The sequence below is a fragment of the Gobius niger genome (genome assembly GCF_951799975.1).
Source record: "Gobius niger genome assembly, chromosome: 1".
NCBI classification, from domain to species: Eukaryota; Metazoa; Chordata; class Actinopteri; order Gobiiformes; family Gobiidae; genus Gobius; species Gobius niger.
The window spans coordinates 4,666,808-4,688,398 of NC_136852.1; the positions used below are offsets into that span (position 1 = coordinate 4,666,808).

The window sequence follows — 21,591 nt, forward strand, 5'->3', positions numbered from 1 at the left end:
AAATGTGATAAAAATTTGACAAAAAATTACAAAAATATGACAAAAAATGACAAAAATGTAGCAAAAAATGACCAAAATTTGAAAAAAAAAATGACGAAAAAATAAAAAAATGTGACAAAAAAGGACAAAAAAAAGGACAAAAATGTGACAAAATGTGAATAAATTTTACAAAAATGTGATCAATATTTGACAACAAAATTACAAAAATTTGACAAAATTTAGAAAAAAAAAAAAAAGAAAAAAAAAATGACAAAAATGTGATTAAAAAAAAAAAAAAGACAAAAAATGACAAAAAAATGACAAAAAAGTTACAAAAATGAGTTGAATACCCAACAAAAAAAGATGGAAAAAAAATCTGATGACGTGAGGAAAAAGATCCTCTCGGTTCAGGCGGGAGTTAAGAGGTTAACACAGTCAACACAACATCGACTTTTCATAAATAACAAGAGCGTCCACCCTCGTATTCACACAAAATCTGTTCTAAACTTCTTGAAAATCTGCAGTAATGTCAAATATCTCTTTCTCTCACCACTGGCATCCTGCTCCCTACAGGCGGGGGTGGTACTGCACAATAGCCCAGACATAACTCTTCCCTGTGATGACTAAGAGCTCTATTCTGCCGCGTGGGGAGGAGGAAGATGGAACACATTCCTCACCGCCACTCGCTCTGGGCTCTGCTGAGCACTCGAGTAAACGGAACAGGCCTTTCCATCCAAATATTATGAGGCTGCTGTTCGTCTGCTCACACTCGATATGATTCATGCTTCACAGAGGTCCACTTCCTCCACACGTGCATGAGCTCTACTGTACAGGGGGAATGCATGGGGGCATGTCAGGAGGCAGCTGCCGAGGTCGGGAGTTCACGTCAGATATTTACAGATGTTTATCCATAATGCTACGCAAAATGGGATGATACACTGGTTTAATTTTTGATTTTCCACGCTGAATAAAGGGGAAGAGTTTCAATTAAATAATACTCTGGATTAGAGCAACGTCCCTCATGGGAGAAGCAAACCAGATTCCTGAGACAAACTGTGGCCAATCTATCCAAATCAATCGGCTAAGACAGTAGCTTTTGGAGCCACGACCCATTGTAACAGTTAAAGGGGTTTGTGACCCCATGCCCGGGTCACACCATGAGAAATCGGAAAATTAGCCTACATACCGTAAATTCGGTAATACTGGCCTGTACTCCATTAGCGGCCGGGTCTCTAACAGAGGCCGGGTTCGCGGCTGACGGAGGCAAATTAAAGCCGGTCTCTAAAACAGGCCGGGGCTTTTATTAGAAACTATAGCGGTAGAAATATTCCCCATGTTAGGAATTTGTCTCATACTCGTGTAAATGAAAACTCACGTGCAGGAACAAACGGGAACCCGGGCCGATGGGGACGCTGCGGAGGAGCTGATCCGAGCGTAACTTGGTTGTCCGTTTTGCTCAAATAGAAATAAAGGCCTGTCTCTAATTGTGGCCTGGTTCCAATAAAGGCCTGGTCCTAGATGCCCTTGAGTAAATAAAGGCCCCGGCCTATATTAGAGCATTCACGGTAATTCTTAAAAAAACAAAGAAAAAAACAAATGGCTAAAATAAAATTCATCAAATTACGAACATATAATGGCCCTCTGGTAAAATAGCACACACATGCGACAATAAAATTATAATATCCGCTAAAAAAGGTATGTATATTTTATCTACATGATCCGGTGACCCCCCAGGTTGAGAACCACTGGGCCAACCGTACATCGCCACCTAGTGTTCATGGTTTATTATGATGTAATAACCCCAGGCTCACAATGAATCCTGAATAGTTACAGGGCAGCCTCCGATAGGAATCCAAAGTCATTCAAATGTTGATGGCTGACATTGTCCCCACGCAGTGAAGCTCCCGTTACCGAGGCCGAACAGCCCAACGGAAAGAATCTGCAAGATCGCCTTCAGCACGTATTCCATATGGTTTTCTTGTGTGATTCACCTTGAGTGCGGTTATTATGCACGGCCTGTTAACCCCTTAACTCCCACCTGAACCGAGCACATTTTCTCCAGTTTGGCTTTACCCCAGTCCAAAAGCTTCTGGAAAAAAGTTGGGAAAATAGCAACAAAACTGAGACGAAAACAGTGATGGAAATGTGACAAAAAAGTGAGAAAACTTTGACAAAAAGTGACGAAAAATGGATGAAAAAGTGGCAAGAATGTCAAAAAATGTCACAAGAAATTGACAAAAAACGGACGAAAAAATGTGACAAAAATGTGATAAAAAATTGATTAAAAAAATGACAAAAAAACGTCAAAAATGTGACAAAAAAGACAAAAATGTGATAAAAAATGTGATAAAAAATGTGATAAAAAATGTGATAAAAAATGTGATAAAAAATGTGATAAAAAATGTGATAAAAAATGTGATAAAAAATTGACCAAAAAATTCACAAAAAATGATGAAAATGTGATAAAAAATGACCAAAAAAATGATGAAAAAATGAGAAAAAATTGACGAAAAAATGACAAAAATGTGACAAAAAATGACAAAAAAGTTACAAAAATGAGTAGAATACCCAACAAAAAAATGATGGAAAAATTGATGAAAAAGTGGCAAGAATGTCACAAAAATGTCACAAGAAATTGACAAAAAACTGACAAAAAATGTGACAAAATGTGAGAAAAATATGAGAAAAAATGGATGAAAAAAAGGACAAAAATGTGATGAAAATTTGACAAAAAAATGACAAAACATTTACATTTTTTCTCAATTTTTTGTCATTTTTTGGTCGCATTTTTGTCACTTTTTCATCAATATTTTATTACGCCTTACAATATAGTTCCCCCTTTTATCCGCTTAGAAAATCCACATTGTTTAATTTTGTGTGATTATACTTTGTAGTGGAACACTTCACGTAACCATATTTAAATAGGGAAAACGTGGAAGAGCTTGGTAGCTTCTACCTTGACCTGTTTTGGAGCTATAGAGGAGAGAGGGAGAGGCTAAATGCTAACGCCGTCTGCGCTGTGTTTACGTGACTGAAGGCACGGGGGAAGATCAGACAGGTCCTAAAGAACTCGTCAAAGCTAAGGTAAGAACATATCTCAGTATGGAAAAACGGTGGCCTATTCCTTTAAAGAGATGTGATGCAGTAGAAAGTACATATTATATTGGTCTATCAAACATAGTGGAGTTAAAGTAATAAGTTCTCAACACAAATCCACATTTTTTACATTGACCCTGAGGTGTCCTTTATGTAACACAGTCCACATCACAGGCCGCCGTAACCGCCGTGTCTGAGCACATCGCCGGCGCCCGTGCCAAACGTCCATCAAAGCCAGACCACGAGGGGAGCGGCGTGCCGGCACAAACCCCGGCATTCTTCACCTGCCGCGGGTGTGGAGCTGCTCCTATACGTTAGCTCGCCTCCAGGGTACGGGGAGCTGACAGGGCCAAAAGTAATAATAATGAAGGTTCGCTCAGGTGATGAAGGGAGAGGGAGTGGCCGCGCGGCGCTCGCACGATGGCCCTGATTTCACCAGGGCACGAGGCCGGTGTTACGTCTTCATCAGCCGCCGCGGGGAAAAGGTCAGGTGAGTTCAGGCAGAGGAGATTTCCACAGACTAAGAGCTAAAGACAGAGAGTTTCCAGGAGGAGTTGGGACAATGTGGGACCGGCTCTGGTGCAGGGAAACATCAGGTAAAGAAAACCAAAGGCTAAGGTTAAAGTCAGGGTCGTTCCACTTCCACCCCATCAGCACAAATTCCAGCAATTCAAGCACTTTTATTGTTTTATCCAAATTAAGGAGGCAAACCCAGACCCACTCAACAATACTCTACTGCCACATACACTGCACATGTCAATCTGTGCCCACAAAATCAATCACCCCCATTTCAACCTCAAAAGACTCACAGAAACGGAATGAAAGAATGACAGTCCTTGGTGGAAGATTGAACGAACGATGTGAAATGCACGGCATTGATGAGTGATAGCTAGGATCTTCCCCGGAGCCTGGACCCTGGTGGTGGTAGAAGAGGAGACCTGGGTTGGCCAGTCGACGACGGGCAGAGCCGAGGGAGAAAGGGGTGGAGGAGGGTCGTAGCACGGCTGGCAAACGGCTGAGTGATTGACCGTTGGAAGATATTTTAGTTAGGAGGTGCTGAGGGACAAAATTTACCCCCAAAATACTTTTTCTGTGCATAAATCCTATTTATTAACCTTTACTCCCGCCTGAACCAAGAGCATTTTCTCCAGTTCAGCTTTACCCAAATCCTGTAGGCCAGTGTAACACCTCATTTGAAAGACCTACAAAACTAAATGGATCTTTTTCCTCACATCAGATTTTTTTTCATCATTTTTTTTGATGGGCAGTCATCTCATTTTTGTCAAATTTTCGTGACTTTTTTGTCACTTTTTGTCAAATTATTCTTTTTTTTTGTGTCAAATTCTTATCACTTTTTCATCTATTTTTTCTCAACTTTTCGTCAAATTTTTATCACTTTTTTGTAAATTTTTTGTCACTTTTTCGTCAAATTATTCACATTTTTTGGTCAAATTCTTCTCACTTTTGTCCTTTTTTTTCTGCAATTTTTCGTCCTTTTTTCTCACAATTTTGTCAAATTTGTGACCATTTTTTGTCCATTTTTTGTAACTTTTTCGTCAATGTTTTCACACTTTTTTCACATTTCCATCCTTGTTTTCGTCACAGTTTTGTTGATTTTTTCACACCTTTTTTCCAGAAGCTTTTGGACTGGGGTAAAGCTGGAGAAAATGTGCTTGGTTCAGGTGGGAGTTAAGGGGTTAATATTGCCCGCAGTTCACAAACTATCCACCAGGGGGTGCTGCAGCGCCCTCAGCACCCTGGGTTCCCACGGCCTTGGAGGAAGACCTAAAACGAGATGGCTGAACAATATGCTGGAAAAAACTGGGAATGAAGAACTGTCTGAAGAACTGCGAGAGATAGGACGAGATGGGTCGGAGTCAACCTGATGGCTGAAGAAGATAAAAGATATTAAGGAATTGCTTCTGTTGCCATAATCCAATACTGTGAATGTCCTTAATTTCAATAACCTAGACTGACAAACAAAAACATACATAAGAGGAGGCCGAGCAGGAGGTGAACTGATGCCTGAGGGGACAGATCACCTTCATTCTTTTAATGCACAGACCCGGACTCTCAATACTCCTATCCTTTGAACACAAAGCAAGAGGTGGACTGATGCTCGGAGGGCGCCCTCTTCTGGCAACAGACCACCAAAGCACCTGGCTTCTTTATAATGCAGATCAGGACACCGAAACCCAGTCCAACACCAACCAACAATATAAAAAATAAAAAATAAGTTGGCATTTTTCGAGTGTATCTGGAAAATGTGTCGTATTTGTATGACATCCACAGCCAGTATCAGTATTGGAACATTAAAAAAAACACACACACTTCCTGTCAACTCCCCCTGATTTCTAGCCCAAACCCACAGCTTTTCAAAATATGTTTTCCCCCAAACCCATAAATTATTCCTTATTTCTTTGTTTTTTGGATCAGTCGTACATGATGTAACAGACGTGATCTCCAGACACGTTGTTTACTCGGCGACTGTGACGTGGACTTGTTGAAGCTTTAAGCCGGGCCTTTGCCGCAGCTTTAGGAGCGCTTGTAAAAGTCAGAGTGTGGCGACACATGGGGAATCCCTTCCACGTGGCTCCTGGACAGTTTAAGCTAGAACTACACCAGTCCTGATCACAGAATAAAGTTTTACTGTGTGACTAACTAGGCAAAATAGACCCAGTGATCCATTATCCAGCATTTTTTCTGACCAAATCAAATCCCTGGTAAAACCTGGACACCCCTCTGTCTCCACCTCTTACGTATTAACGACTTATTTAGCAACAACACAAACAGATGAATCTATTAGCAGCAGCTCAGGAGCAGTTTATCTCGGCTTCATTATTTTGTCTCAAACAGTGGAAGATTTTCCACGTTGTCTGATTTTTCATGGACTTTCCTTGGCGCAGTAACGCGGCGTCTATAAACCCGACGCAGCGTGAAATCATACGCTGCGCAGTAAAAAGGTGCAGACTTACGAGACGTTTTGTGTACAACGCTTGGACTTGAGTCTCGGGGGGATTCTTCAGGAGCGCTTTTCTGAAAAATATGGAGGCCAATAAACACAATTCATGTAAGTCAGACAGCCGTCATGCCTTTGCTATTCATAACAGTTCCTTTTTCTGCAGTGATGGTGAGGAAGTGACGAGGTAGTGCTACATAGAGGAAGCCGAATCTTTAAAATGTAATTTAAAAGAGGTCTTCGAAAGATGACCAAGTTGTTCTGTTTACATCAGCTTGCAAGTAGAGCTGCCTCTTCCCAGTGGGCCGCTAGTAAGTCCAACCACCATTCCTCTAGGCTGCTGTGTGTTGGTGCAGCACCAGTAAGAAGAACATGTCTCAGCTGAACATAATCATCAAGAAGGCCAGTTCTGTGATGGGGCTAAAGCTGGTCCCTGTGGAGGAGGTGGCTGAGCAGACGACTCTGTCCAGCTTGAGAGCCCTCATGGACAAGGCTTCACCCTCTGCACGAGGCCGTTCGGGGTCGGACCGTCATTCCCACATCCCGTGAATCCGACACTTTTTGACACTGCTATTCCGACAATTGGTCCTTAAAGTTAGGGCCAAGGTAAGGTTGGGGTGAGTTAGTTTAACCTCTTAATCCCCGCCTGAACCGAACACATTTTGTCCAGTTTGGCTCTAGCTAAGTCTAAAAGCTTCTTGAAAAAAATGTCAAAATAGTATCAAAAATAAGGCGAAAACGAGGATGAAAATGCAACAAACACACGAGGAAAAAAAAGAGCGAAAATGCAACAAAAAATCCAGAAAAGAGAACCAGAAAAGTGACAAAAAAGTGGCAAAAATATGATTAAAAAAATGGACCAAAATGTGACGAAAAAGTGATGAAGAAGTGACAAAAAATCAATGAAAAAGTGATGTAAAAGTGACAAAAATGTGACAAAAAATATGACAAAAAAGTGACTAAAGTGCGATGAAAAAAATGACAAAAATGTGATTAAAAAATGACAAAAATGTGATGAAAAAATGACAAAAATGTGATGAAAATGTGGCGAAAAAGTGACGAAAAAGTGACAAAAATATAATGAGGAGGTGACAAAAATGTGATGAAACTGCAATTAAAAGCAATGTAAAAAAAAAAAGTTGTCTAAGGCGTAATGATTTCTAATGGGAGACTAGTGACTGTATGAAGGAGGTACTACATGAAAGTACTAGTAGCCAGCGGCCATTGTTGTTAAGTGGTGACGTCACAGCTCTTCTTCCTGGTTTGCGTAGACCGGCAGATATGCGAGAAACTACAAAAAAACTCTTTAATACCACAATCAATATTTCTGAAACTCAACAGAGAGTTACTGAACAGACTTATTTATCAGGCCCATCAGCCAAAAATGCTGAACCTACTGCTATAAAAGTAATATTTACCAAAATCGTTACTAAGATCTAGTATAACTCTACTACAAAAAAAGTAGAAAGTAAAAATTGTGTGTGCATTTAGTGCATGGGGAAAATCACTTTTTTGCTTTGGAGCTGATTTTTTTTTCCAATCCTGGCTTTCATCTGTGGTCAGGACATCTCAGTGGGGCCTTTCTGATTAAATAAAGGCCCGCTGGTTGAAGAAGGGACCGGGGTAAAATGCAGAGGACACATTTTCCTACAGGGAAACGAACATCAATCTGAACTTTGCCCGATTTTCTTCAAAGAACAACAGAGTTTTTCCTGTACATTCTACAATTCTTCACCATCGTTCGTTCTTCCAAATAAAAAAAAAATGCTGCGTTTGATTCGCCTTGATCACGAATCCAGAACGGTGCATCCTCCCGCGTCTGAAGCTGCTGCCCATGTGTCGTCCCGATGGAAAAACACAAGCGAAGAGGAGCCAGGAGCGAGCGCAGTCTGGAGGTTATACTGCTGAAAACCGCGCCACGCTTTCCCAATAACCAGCACGACGGCACAGTCAGCCAGGGTACAGACTGTCAGAGAGAGGAGCTCTGGCACCGCTGGCCTCAAACAACCCAGAGTATGGAAAATAGACCCTTTGTCATTATGGGAGTTAGTGAAAGACAACACTGTGTATACGCCTTGGGGATCAGTGAGTGGATGCAGCAACTTCCAACCCAAACAAGACTGAAATCAGGCCGTGAAAAACACAGACGTAAAGTTGCCAGGTCAAAACTGAACCATAAAACAATCACAAGACCCGCGGACATACCACAAGACTGGATTTTTTGTTTGTTTTTGTTGATAACACTTGATGAATTTTACGTGTTCCAATGAACTAAGCTGTGTTATTGCTCTTCTAGGATTCAAATTATTGCATGTAAGCTACAATACAACAAACACACATTCAGCCAAGGTCTTCGATGTTGATGAAGGGGGTATTATGCTTTTTTCAATCACATAGCACCAGTCTATATCACACTACAATGATGACCAAACCTTCTGTTGGTCTGTAAATGCAGTAAAGTTCCTAGGAGGACTCAGGCAAACCTATCCCTAAAATGGCCGCCATCAGAGTTTTTACAGATTACTCAAAAATACGTGAATGTGCCAAGGCAACACTTCAGGCATGTTTTTAATGAGGGAATGACATAATAACATGATGTAAAGCTTGAAAAAGTCAATTTTGCATAAATTTAGAGATACAGTCCTGAGAAGAATCCTCTCCTGGAACCGCCATCTTAAAGTGGTGGAGGGGTTTGAGCGCCCGAATGATCCTGGAGCTCTATTGTTGGGGCTTCGTGCCCCTGGTCGGGTCTCCCAGGACCAGGGTTGCCAGACGTACAATAACTATCGTATTTGACCCCTGTACGATGTACGATCACTAATTCAAAAAAGTCCTAAATGTAGGATCATTTCAGAGTGCCAGATAAAGTCTAGTTAAATGCACTGTCCCCTCTCAGCAGCGCTTTGCTTTCGCTCTGATCTGGAGTCAGACTTAGCCTCTGTATTCACGTAGGTGTAATATCTGCTGCCAGAAGGAGAGACTGTCCCTGGATCAGTTTTACAGTTCCACTATCGCATTATCCTTCTGCCTCGGCTGCAGCCGTGGCATTTGATTGGTCAGCAAGACATAACCCTGCCTCACCTCTCGCGAGTTGGTGATTTACCCACTTCTTTATTACCTCCTAGCTAATTATTTGTCCTCGTTCTAGCGCCTCATGTGAGTGTGTGTTCTCCAAAGTAAATCTGATAAAACCAAATCCAGCAATAGACTGATCACTGCAACCCTTAACGAGCTCCAAACATCAGTGTGTGAAGAATGGAGGGGGACGTCCCGATTTCAAACCTACAAAAGCTATGTCGTTGTGCTCAATAACTTTAGCAAACTTGCACAAGAGTGTCTAAATCAGAAATGCTGCAGGAGGGAATGACTCCGACGAGGAGTTCATCTGCCAGTCATGTGCCTAATGTAATAAATGGGACAGTGTGTGAGCTTGTGTTGTGGTTATGGGTGCTGATGATGTGAGCCATATTTTGAGCAGGTGCTACAGCGCCATTGACAGATTTTTTATTGTACGATAGTTTGTGCTGAAATATGATAGATTTGGAAGCTTGTTACAATATATTGGGTTTGAGAATCTGGCAACCCTGCCCAGGACAAACAGGTCCTAGGTGACGAGTCAGACAAAGAGTGGTTCAAAAGCTACTTATAAGAGACCAACAGGCCCGGCAAGAACCATGAGGCCGTCCTTCTGTGCACCCACCACCTGCAGGAGGAGCCAGAGGGGCTGGGGAACGACCCGGCAACGGACAAGTGGAAGGAGATGGATGGATGGAGTCCTGAGAAGTCACATCAGCTCGTCAAAAATCTTGTTGCAGTTTAGATTTTTCTTTTTTTTATACAATAATTATCCAATGTGTCAGGACTAAACTACAATTCCCATTGTTATTTACTTCTTTGCAGAGCCACTGCTTTCCTCTGATTATGCGGAGTCGCCCCCTTTGTCCCTCGAGCTGAAAAAGTCAGGTTGGGCTGGAGTGAAAAGGTAAAATCTGCTGCAGATTTCGCTCAAGGTTGTACTGGCCAGACAAAAAAAAAAAAAAAAGCACAGAACCTAAACGGCACAGCTGGAATTTCCAACACAATAAAGAAAAAGTAGCTGTGTGCCTTAGATTAGAGCTTTATCATAAAAAATCTGGCTTTTAGATTAGAATGAACCTACAGCACATGTTTGTGAAATCGCTCTGCCAAAACCTGTGGAAACAAAAATCTGACTCAACCCAGATTTCACTTGTACGCCTTGATGAGATGGTCAGTGTGAAACAGGACTTCCATAGAAATACTTTGATATATAGAATAAAATCGCTACTGTCTGTTTTACAAAAGCCACAATAAAGCATGTCTGTTTGATCTTTGTATCACAGCTGTTCTGGAACATCTGCGCCGGTCCGACTCCGCGGAGACCGAAACTCCCTGTATAACTGACAGTGCATGGTCGTCCCTGTGTTTTATGTCGATATAAAGCCTCTCGTCTGCAGATCACAGGTGGCTCCAGTTACCCAAGCAAGAGGAAGACAGTTTAATACATGTGATAAAAGCAAAAATATGAACAGTTCCATGTAAATGCCCGGACTCGCCTCACCGTGAACATGACCCTGCGTTTTATGGTCAATGGACTCGTGTTTTTCTACCTTCATTAGACCCAAAGCGCTTCACAACCAGTCACCCATTCACACTGTTGAAAAGATTCTTGCAGCTCCTCCAGACGGAAAGGCGTCAGGAATGGATCATTTGGACTGGAGACTCATCAGTGTGGTGGCTAATGAGTTTATCACAGTGCACATTTCCAGAGAATGTATGTTCTTTATACCAGTGGCCGCGACCCCCATTATAACAGTTCATTAGGACCGTTACCCCCGCCCGGGTCAGATAATGGGAAAGAACAGGACATTAACCTATATAATTCTTAAAAAACAAAGAAAAAACAATGGCTAACATAAAATCATCAAATTTCGAACAAATAATAGAAGCTGGTAAAGTAGCATGTATGCTACAATACCATAATATCCATCCATCCTTCCATCCATCCTTCCATCCATCCATCCATCCATCCTTCTAAACATCCATCCATCCATCCATCCATCCATCCTTATAAACATCCATCCATCCATCCATCCATCCATCCATCCATCCATCCATCCTTCTAAACATCCATCCATCCATCCTTCTAAACATCCATCCATCCTTCTAAACATACATCCATCCATCCATCCATCCTCTTCCACTTGTTCGTTGCCGGGTCGTCGGGGCAGCTGTTAGAGTTGCCCAAATCACATTGCACCAGCCCCTATGGCTCCTCCTGCAGGTGGTGGGTCCACAGAAGGACGGCCTCATGGTTCTAACCGGGCCTGTTGGTCTCTCATAAGGAGCTTCTGAACCGCTCTTTGTCTGACCCGTCACTGAGGACCTGATTGCCCTGAGAGACCCTACTAGGGGCACGAAGCCCCCCGACAACAGAGCTCCAGGATCAGGGGCGGACTGGGACTGAAAAACAGCCCTGGACTCTGACCAGCCAGGCCCAAATTTGCATAAATACGTACTTCTAAAAATACACATTAACCTCTTACCCCCACCTTAACAAAGTGCATTTTCTCCAGTTCGGCTTTACTCAAATCGAAAAGCTACTCGCATTTTTGTCACTTTTTTGTGGTGTTTTTGTCATGTTTTTTGTTTTTCATTGCTTTGTTGTTGGGTTTTCATCTCTTTTTTGTCATTTATTTGTTGCTTTTCTGGCACATTTTTGTTCCGTTTTCATCCATGTTTCGTCGGTATTTTGATGCTTTTCTTTTAAGCGCCTAGATTTGGATAAAGCTTGGTTAAATCGGGGGGTGAGAGGTTAAGGAGAAAATTGAGAGGCCAGACCAGTGGCCCGAGAGCCAGTGGCCCTTGGGGCTCCCGACCTCCAGGTTGAGAACCCCATCTTTATACTATAGCTATCTGAACTGTTCATGTGACGTCAACATACCAGACATTCAGTTGTTTATGCTTCATGTAGCTAACCATCAATGTGCTACGTTAGCAAACCGCCTACTCAGCCTGTTGTTTTTTCTTCATTAGGCATTTTTTTTGGCTTAAACTCCGGAGCGATTTATTATAGTCCAGAAAATACGGTATTTTGTGTAAAGGTGGGACTATCATAAACATTAATGTACCCCAGATATTAAGTAAACATACGGGTTTGTTTAACTAAATAAACCCAGAACGTAAACCTGGCTCTATCCATGATTTTACCCTCAGAAAAAACACAATTTTTTCCAGATAAAAGTCTTTATTCCAAGTAAACAAGTAAAACATTAATGATATAAAACTTCCCTCACATTAATGTTAGTCTGCAGCTAAAGTTAACTTCTTTTTTTCCTGGTCACATGTAGTGCATTCGATTAAACTCTATCCAGTTACAAAATGTAGTAAAGTAAAGGGAATGTAGTGAAGAAAAAGTATAAAAAAGTGCATATGACAAGATTTACCCTTTTGAGGACCAATATATTATCTTTGCAAAGGGGTTACTTAGAGAAGGTACATATTGACCAAATGTAAAGCAGTGAGGGTGCCCCGCTTTGGGAACCCTCGTCCTTCATAGCTTATGTTTCAAAACCTAAAAGTTTTAAAGTTTGTAAAATCTTCACCGTCCAATTACCAGCTAAAGATGCACCGATCCAGCTTTTTTGATTCCGATACCGATACTGGGGGTTTGAGTATTTGCCGATATCCGCTATTGACCGATACCAATTGACTTTCTTAAAGGTAGCTGCTGTGGGTGAAAAAGTTGGTCAATAGTCTCAACATAATCTAAACTTAAGTTGATCCAATCATAGTTACTGTCTTGATTAGCTGCCGTTAGCATTAGCATTCTTCCGCTAGCTTTTGCTCACTTGCTAGCCGCAGAATTTTACACGGCGGAGGTTAAAACTAACTCAGCGATTGGCTTCTCCAGGTTCTAAGTTAAAACATTCACTGAGATTTAGTCGGGGAAAGTTGTGTTTTTGAAGCAGTGAGAATCAAAACTGGTACTAGGTCAGTATCGAATATGTGTAGCAGATACCTAATATCTCGTTTTTTCCCAGCTTCAATATCCGATACCAGTATACGTTTGTTAAAGCAGTACTTAGTAACTCTTGCCCCTAGAGACCATAAGCGCAACTGCAGGTGTCATAGCAAGTTGTGATTTTTTAACTCTACACTAATTAATTGTCTTGGAGAGTAAATACTACACTGACAGAAAAGACAAAGGGACAGAGGGATATTGTACATCCAATTACACAAATTATTCTTTTTCACTCAAACTTGGCTGAAAATACTGTTTAAAGTGACGCCAGACTGCAGCTAGTTCTGCCCGTTAGCGTGCTAGCTTCTTCGTGATTCTATTAGTGTGTATTGGTGGATCCGGTCCGGTGGCAGTCAAGTTGCAAACATGGTTTTCTGGCCAGAGACACCAGGGGGAGATGAAAGACCCTCCAATCATCCCATTAACACTTGTATTACCCCCACAGGGACTACGGAAAGGATTTATTAAGGTAAATAAGTTACTTACTACTGCTTTAAGTGTGACGTCACGACTTCCGCTTCCAGGTCCGAGCAGACCGGCTAATATGCGAGAAAAAAACATAAAAAACTCTTAAAAACAACAATCAATATTTCTGAAACTCAACAGAGAGATACTAAATCTACTTATTTCTCAGACTGATTAGCCAAAATTGCCGCACCTACTGCTAAAAAAGTAATATTTACTAAAGTCGCTACGTCCACGGTTAGCATAGCTGCTGCGCCGTTAGCATTTTTCTCCATTTTTCTTCTAGTAAATATTAATTTTATAGCAGTAGGTTCAGCATTTTTGGCTGATGGGCCTGATAAATAAGTATGTTCAGTAACTCTCTGTTGAGTTTCAGAAATATTGATGTTTATTTTTAAGAGTTTTTTTTGTAGTTTCTCGCACATCTGCGGACCCGGAAGTAGCCTAGAGCTGTGACGTCACCACTTAACAAACGTATAGGGTCGGTGAATCCCTACTTCACACATTTCTTGTTTGGAACAGATAAGGCAAGGCACATATCGGCCAAATTTAAAGCAGAAAATCATCTCTTCCACACCTTTATAGCTTATGTTTCAGAACCTAAAAGTTTTACAGGCGTTAATCATCAAACAAGGCAATATATTAGCGGAAAAAACCCTAAAAGCTTGTCATATGCACTTCCGTACTTTCCTTTAGTACTTGTTACTCCCCCTCAGGAGTACATGGTGAGCTGCAGCCACTCCTCCACGTTGACTTTGATTTTTCCGTTGTTATCCTTATCCAGGGTCTTAAAGGCGCGGCACATGGCGTCCAGCCTCACCAGGCAGCTCACGTAATTGTCGAAGTCCATGTTTCCGTGCTCGTCGCTGTATCTCCGGAAGATCAACTTTAACATTTGGTCGTTGAGCGGGAAACCGGCCGCCTTGATGGCGCCCTGCAGCTCGTCCTGGCAGATGGAGCCGGAGCCGTCCCGGTCGTAGCGCTTGTACACGCACTGCCACCGCTTGATGTTGTCCCACAGGTATTTGAACTCGTGGAAGCCGAGTTTCCCGGTGCTGTCGCTCTGAGAGGGAGTTAAAGAAAACAGCTGTGCCCTGGACAAACAGCACAGCCACAGCCACGGGTTTGTCAAAGGCACGTCTCCTTCACATTTCAGGATAGACCTTTTTTTATTTATGTAGATGAAGTGCAGCTCTTTGAATGTGGTTTTGTGGAATTATGAGCTCGGTTCTTTGGAGGCACTGGAGAAACAGCTTTTGTTGACTATAATAGTGTATAATATAGTGTGTGTGTGTCTCTTCTACATGTTTTCATGGACCTTTTTGAGGATGAAGTTTGATGATAAAAAAAAAACTTTTTGCAAATATTTAATTATTGTCACGTGATTCTGGTCACATGAGCATTTACTGCTTAAAAGTGTTGCTCATCGGCAAAAAAAACTCTGACTGTATTAGCTGCTAATGCTAAACTCTGAGAGTGTTAGCCCCTAATGCTACACTCTGACTGTGATAGCCGTAAACTCTGACTGTGCTAGCCGCTAGCGATATACTGACTGGTAGCCATAAACTCTGACTGTGTTAGCCACTAATGCTAAACTTTGACTGTGTTAGTGCTGCTAGTGCTAAACTCTGAGAGTGCTAGCCGCTAATGCTACACTCTGACTGTGGTTTCTGTAAACTCTGACTGTGTTAGCCGCTAATGCTAAACTCTGACTGTGCTAGCCGCTAGCGATAAACTGACTGTGGTAGCCACTAATGCTAAACTCTGACTATGTTAGCGCGGCGAATGCTACACTCTGACTGTGGTAGCTGTAAACTCTGACTGTGTTAGCCACTAATGCTAAACTCCGACTATGTTAGTGCGGCTAATGCTACACTCTGACTGTGGTAGCTGTAAACTCTGACTGTGTTAGCCACTAATGCTAAACTCCGACTATGTTAGCGCGGCGAATGCTACACTCTGACTGTGGTAGCTGTAAACTCTGACTGTGTTAGCCACTAATGCTAAACTCCGACTATGTTAGCGCGGCTAATGCTACACTCTGACTGTGGTAGCTGTAAACTCTGACTGTGTTAGCCGCTAATGCTAAACTTTGACTGTGTTAGCGCGGCTAATGCTACACTCTGACTGTAGTTGCTGTAAACTCTGACTGTGTTAGCCGCTAATGCTAAACTTTGACTGTGTTAGCCGCTAATGCTAAACTCTGACAGTGCTAGCCGCTAATGCTAACCTCTGACTGTGCTAGCCGCAAATGCTAACCTCTGACTGTGCTAGCCGCAAATGCTAACCTCTGACTGTGCTAGCCGCAAATGCTAACCTCTGACTGTGCTAGCCGCAAATGCTAAACTCTGACTGTGCTAGCCGCAAATGCTAACCTCTGACTGTGCTAGCCGCAAATGCTAAACTTTGACTGTGTTAGCCGCTAATGCTAAACTCTGACAGTGCTAGCCGCTAATGCTAACCTCTGACTGTGCTAGCCGCTAATGCTAACCTCTGACTGTGCTAGCCGCAAATGCTAAACTCTGACTGTGCTAGCCGCAAATGCTAAACTCTGACTGTGTTAGCCGCTAACTGATGCTGCATCTGTGTTTGCGTTGACCCGGTGAGGGGGCAGGTGAGGGGCAGGTGAGGGGCAGGTGAGGGGGCAAGTGAGGGGCAGGTGAGGGCGGTGTTAACGGGGGCATCATGAGTGAAGAGGGAGGTGTGAGCTTGTCTTTGCTTCTGTGGGACAAAGTTAGCTCGCTGTTTGAAGGTGGCGCATCTGTGCGATGCAATGTGGGAATGCACATGCAGATCTGTGTTTCGCATTTGCGACTGAAAAACTGCCAGTGTACACTGTTAGTATCTAAGTACAGCACATTATCACTAATTAGGACAAAGAGTCTGAACTACCAGAGTGTTTTCTTTGGTGGTCCATCCAGTTCACTTATTCTCTCTGTGCTCCGGCTAAAGCTCACATGATCAGCTCATGTGAACAACAGGGCCATGCGGGAGGTCTGACTAATGCAGACTATACCAACAGGCAGATTCAGTGTCTGTTTTTTGGGGTGGGGCAGTTTTAGAGTGTGCATTATCCTGTCAGAGCTCCTTTAATCTCTCCTGTCGCCTGAATTACACACAGTTCACGCCCGACAGAAAGGATACGTCCATGACCGCCACCATGCTCCTGCAGTTTTCGATGGTGAAGCCGTCCGTCTTCAGGTCGCCATCTGAAAGTCAGAGAATAAAGTCTGTGAATCTTTGCTGCACCGATAAATGAAACTTACTTTGTGATAAATGAAACTTACGCTTTCCAATGATTCTGTTCAGGATGTTCATCAGCTCAGGGGGGCTCACTTCCATGTCCTACGAGAAACAACATTAATGAGCAACACATTTTGTTAAACCCTAGAACATTATTGTGTTTTTCACCCGAGCAAAGACATTTATGTGATTTTCATTTTTAAGGTTTATCTGAGTGTCCTGAGTCTCCGAGCTTCAGCTTTGTCTTTGACATCTTTGATGGCCTGGGTGTTTTCCTAATCCAAAGCACACCTATTTTCCACCATTTTCCTACAGGCATATGTTCGGGTGATTTTTACCCAGCGATAGTGATAGAAGGTAGGGCCGAGTTAATGTATTTAATCAGGCAATTTTGTCCCTTTCAAGGTTGACATTCAGGACTGACACATTTATTTTGTGACTTCAACTCCAGCTTTTCTCCTGTCTCAGAGTTCGGTGTCTCTGGCCTCACAGTGAGTGAGAAACACAGTTATTATAGTCAGCTGCTCATTTATACATATTCAAAATCAGACATATTTAGTTTCTCTCTCCTGTGGCTGTTTGTGCCGAGGTCACTGAGTCTCACATGTCTCAGGAATGGCTGGACCAAAAACCAAGTTTTCATCTTCATTATTTTATTTTTTAGGATTTTTTTGTTCCCAAATTCCTAATTTTCCAGTAATTTTGGAGCAATTTTGGTCCTCTCATGATGCTTTTCTTTCATTTTATTAGACATGACACAGTTTAATTTAAAGAGGGGGTATTATTCTTTTTTCAATCACATAGCACCAGTCTGTATCACACTACAATGATGAAGAAACCTTCTGTTGGTCTGTAAATGCAGTAAATTAGAATAACTGCCTTGTATAAAATTGCTCTCTCAAAATGGCTGTAGTGAATGTCTTGAAATTGGCCTCTGTCTCTTTAAGAACCTCTGACCCTTTCAGACACGCCCCCTCCACACGCTGTCTGTGGCATCAGTGGGGAGGGGGTTCTGCTGAGGAGCAGTGGTTGGTTACTCGGCTGGTGACAAAAGCTCGGAGGCGTCTCCAGGAGGTGGGGGCGTTCCTAGGAGGACTCAGGCAAACCTATCCCTAAAATGGCCGCCATCAGAGTTTTTACAGATTACTCAAAAATACGTGAATGTGCCAAGGCAACACTTCAGGCATGTTTTTAATGAGAGAATGACATAATAACATGATGTGAAGCTTGAAAAAGTCGATTTTGCATTATACCCCCCCTTTAAAAGAACACAACTCACCTGTGTCGTGTATTGTCATGTATTGATAGATTTTGATGAAGTACTTTTTATCGGGTGTTTTATCTTGGGTAAAAATCACCCGGCGTCAGTGATGGTGTTATGAATTTGAGCTTCTTCTTTTTCTGTGCCGGTTGTATCTAAATATAGCAACGTTTTAACAAATTGGACGGACAACGGGAAAGATTTAAGCAAAGATTTGTGTAAAACTGACACATTTTTACAGAAAAAACGGCAGCTGAATGCGTTGTGGATGAGAGATTTACAGAGACTGCAGAGAAATTTAGATTTAATGGCATCTGAGGCTTTAACCTTGCATTAGTCGAAGACATGAGGAACTCACTTCTCCCGCGAGCTTCCGGAAAACGTTCCGAAACTGCTTCTCCTCGTCGCTCTCGTGCGCCTCGGCGTACACCTGGGGTCTGCGCTGCGGGGGCTGTGGAGAGACACACGTTTACATGGAGAATGAGAATATATACAGTATAAATAATAATAATAAAAACATATCAGTGTAAAAGAGCCGCTTCACTTACAGGATTGGAGGGCTGATACTGATCCATGCCCCTAGAAACACAACACAAGAGCAAGTTATCGATTTGTTTTTCATTTGAGAGAAACGTTTGGAGTCGGATCTTACTCGGTGGCAGCGTCTATGACGCCTTTGAGGACCGCCTTAATCACAAACATCTTCAGTTCTCTGCAAAGACACAACGTGAGCTTTTAGTTCAGCGGAGAAATCGTGTGTTGGAAATTCTACTTTAGAAAAAATAATGTTGATGTAAAGAAATCACAGTAATGAGTCAGATACTGGGCTAGGGCAGGATTTCAACAGCAGCAGTGATTGATACATATATGTGAAGCAGTGAACACAAGCTTTTATTTTTAGCAAACAACCTGCTGACTAATGTATGGTGCCGTGATGAACACACTTTGAATGGTGGATACGATAAAATACCACAAGAAAGTGGTTCTCGGGACCCACCACTACCATAACATACCATATCAAAACATTTTATCTGTTATAAATGAATCAGTGTATTTTCCCCGAACATTATTACTGAATAAGTATTAGATAAGCCCCAGTATGTGCGGCTGCGCAGCTGTGAGTCTGAGGTGGTCGTCTGCAGCACCGGGGTCCCTCAGGGAACCGTCCTCTCACCGCTTCTCTTCACCATCTACACATCAGACTTCACATACAGCACAGACAGCTGTATCTGCAGAAGTTCTCTGACGACTCCACCATCGTGTGTCTGAGGGGAACGACCTGGAGAACCGGTCAGTTTTCATGGACTGTGTGGACTGGTGCGCTCACTCCAGTCCACACAGTCCATGAAAACTGACCGGTTCTCCAGGTCGTTCCTGTGCTTGAACACCAGTAAGATGAAGGAGATGGTGATTGAGGAAGTCACTACCGCACACACCGCTGAACATCCAGGGGGAGGACATTGAGGAGGTGGACAGTTTCAAGTACCTGGGTGTTCACCTCAACAATAAACTGGACTGGTCCCACAACACCAACTCCCTGTACAAGAAAAGCCAAAGTGGCCTCCACCTTCTGAGGAGACTGAGGTCCTTCGGAGTGAGCCGGCCTCTGCTCAGGACTTTTTATGACTCTGTGGTGGCCTCTGCTCTCCACTACGCTGCCGTGTGCTGGGCCCCGGGCCGCACAGAGCGGGACAAGAACAGACTGAACAAGCTGGTCAGGAGGGCCAGCTCCGTCCTGGGCTGCCCCCTGGACTCTGTGGAGGTGAGGGACAGGAGGGTGTTAGCCAAGCTCACCTCCATCATGGACGACACCTCCCACCCACTGCACGGGACTGTAGAGGAGCTGAGCAGCTCTTTCAGTGGCAGACTGAGACACCCTCAGGTCCTTCATCCCCACTGCTGTCAGACTGAACAACAAGACTGTAAAGTCACATGTGCAATAATCTCTGTATCAGCGCCACTTTATTCCCTGTACCAGAGTCACCACTGACAACCTGCACTAGGACTGTAAACTTTGCACCTCGATATTCTACTTTTTAAAACCTATTTTCTATTCTATTTTTATTTATTCTTATTTCCTATTGTTATAATTCCGGCAATTAACAATTAACTGGACTAATGGGCCGACCCCATAATAAACCACCCCTCAGTCGACCCCTTTTTTTATAAGCGAAACCTCTCGCCGGCGGCACAGTCAAAGAGATGATCAACAAGATGACCGTCACGTTTGGAGCAAAGCTGTCCTTGCGCCAGGCAGAAGATCTGACCCTAAATCTGAATGCATCATCAAAACTTGAACAGACTAGTTTCAATATCTTTTAAGATGGAAAACACAACCCACTGAATATATTTTTGAGAAAATGGAGAAACAGAATGACCCTGAGCTGCTTTTACACTTCATAATCTCCCGTCGTTTACTCCCGTGGTTTGCACAAGGAATCCCAGAAATCTTTGCGGTTTTGACCCAGCACTTACAGAGAGATACAGTGTTTGTCTCGAACACTGGAAGCCAATGCACACTTGGCGAAGAATATACAATAACACGACGTAAAGCAGAGCAAGTGGTGTCACGTTTCAGCCGTTCACCCACAGATGGCACGCCCTGGTGACTTTATGTTTGGACGAAAGCAAACCAGCAACATATGACGCCACACCCAACAAGCAAAGGGAAATCCTAGTAATCTGCGAAAGGGTTCTGGGTAAAAAATCAGGCAAAAATCAAAGTGTGACAAGGCTGCGGGGACGGATAACCATTCACTAATGATGTGGATTCTTCCCTTTACAGCCTATCGCAAAAAGATGGAGATAATAACATGGTAATAACATGAAAACAGAACACACATGTCATTTATTCCCAGGTAATATGATAAATTATGACACTAACTTAAAGCTTAACCCGGTAACGTATCAAGAGGCATGTTTAGTAGGTTTGTTTGCTTGGTGACAACATCAAAACAAAGCTGCAAATCACATCATTCCTTGTTGTTCCTGCGATTTCCACCATATTACCAGGGCTACCATATGTTATTACAGAGCTATAACATAAAATACCACACTATGTATCAATCCATGCACTGAATGAGCTCTTTGAGGCTTGTGTGATAAACAGGGCAGAGCTAGCATGGAGGCTAAGTGTTGCTAGCACTTCCTGTATCCCAACACTAACAACACAGACATGCAGAGTTCTTAGTTTTCAGCTTTCAACGAGAGTTACAACCGGGCAAAGCACATGCAAGGACTTACTGTGAGACACGGACGCTCTGGCTTCAGCTGTTTGGGTGATTTACTGACGGGACGGAGCGGTGTGGACGGAGTGGGACCAGCAGTGTGCAGTTGAGAGCAGCCTGTGTGAGTCAGAGAGGAATGCAGCCTCTCCACGCCCCAAACCGCCTCAGGTGCCGCCCAGAGAGCAACAGGCCGAGCGGGTTTGTTTGCACAGGGCACAGAGGAGCTCCGGGCTGGGGATCCGGAAGTGGGACGACCAGGGCTGTCACAATCACAGGATGTGTTCGAGGGTCGGGTGAGGACTGGAATTAAAGTGTCCAA

The 21,591-nt window shown here is 43.0% G+C and overlaps 1 protein-coding gene across 1 annotated transcript; it reads right to left on the bottom strand.

Annotated features, from left to right (window-relative positions):
- Positions 1–12,343: 12,343 nt before the first annotated feature.
- LOC306977018 (calpain small subunit 1-like) lies at positions 12,344–21,333 on the bottom strand. The gene is made up of 7 exons (XM_079575168.1): positions 21,289–21,333; positions 18,698–18,757; positions 18,594–18,624; positions 18,404–18,496; positions 16,829–16,886; positions 16,686–16,750; positions 12,344–14,604 (listed from the first exon to the last, which is right to left on the bottom strand). Exons 2-7 carry the CDS (start codon positions 18,745–18,747, stop codon positions 14,254–14,256), a joined length of 648 nt encoding a protein of 215 aa, XP_079431294.1. The 5' UTR covers positions 18,748–18,757; positions 21,289–21,333; the 3' UTR covers positions 12,344–14,253.
- Positions 21,334–21,591: the final 258 nt, after the last annotated feature.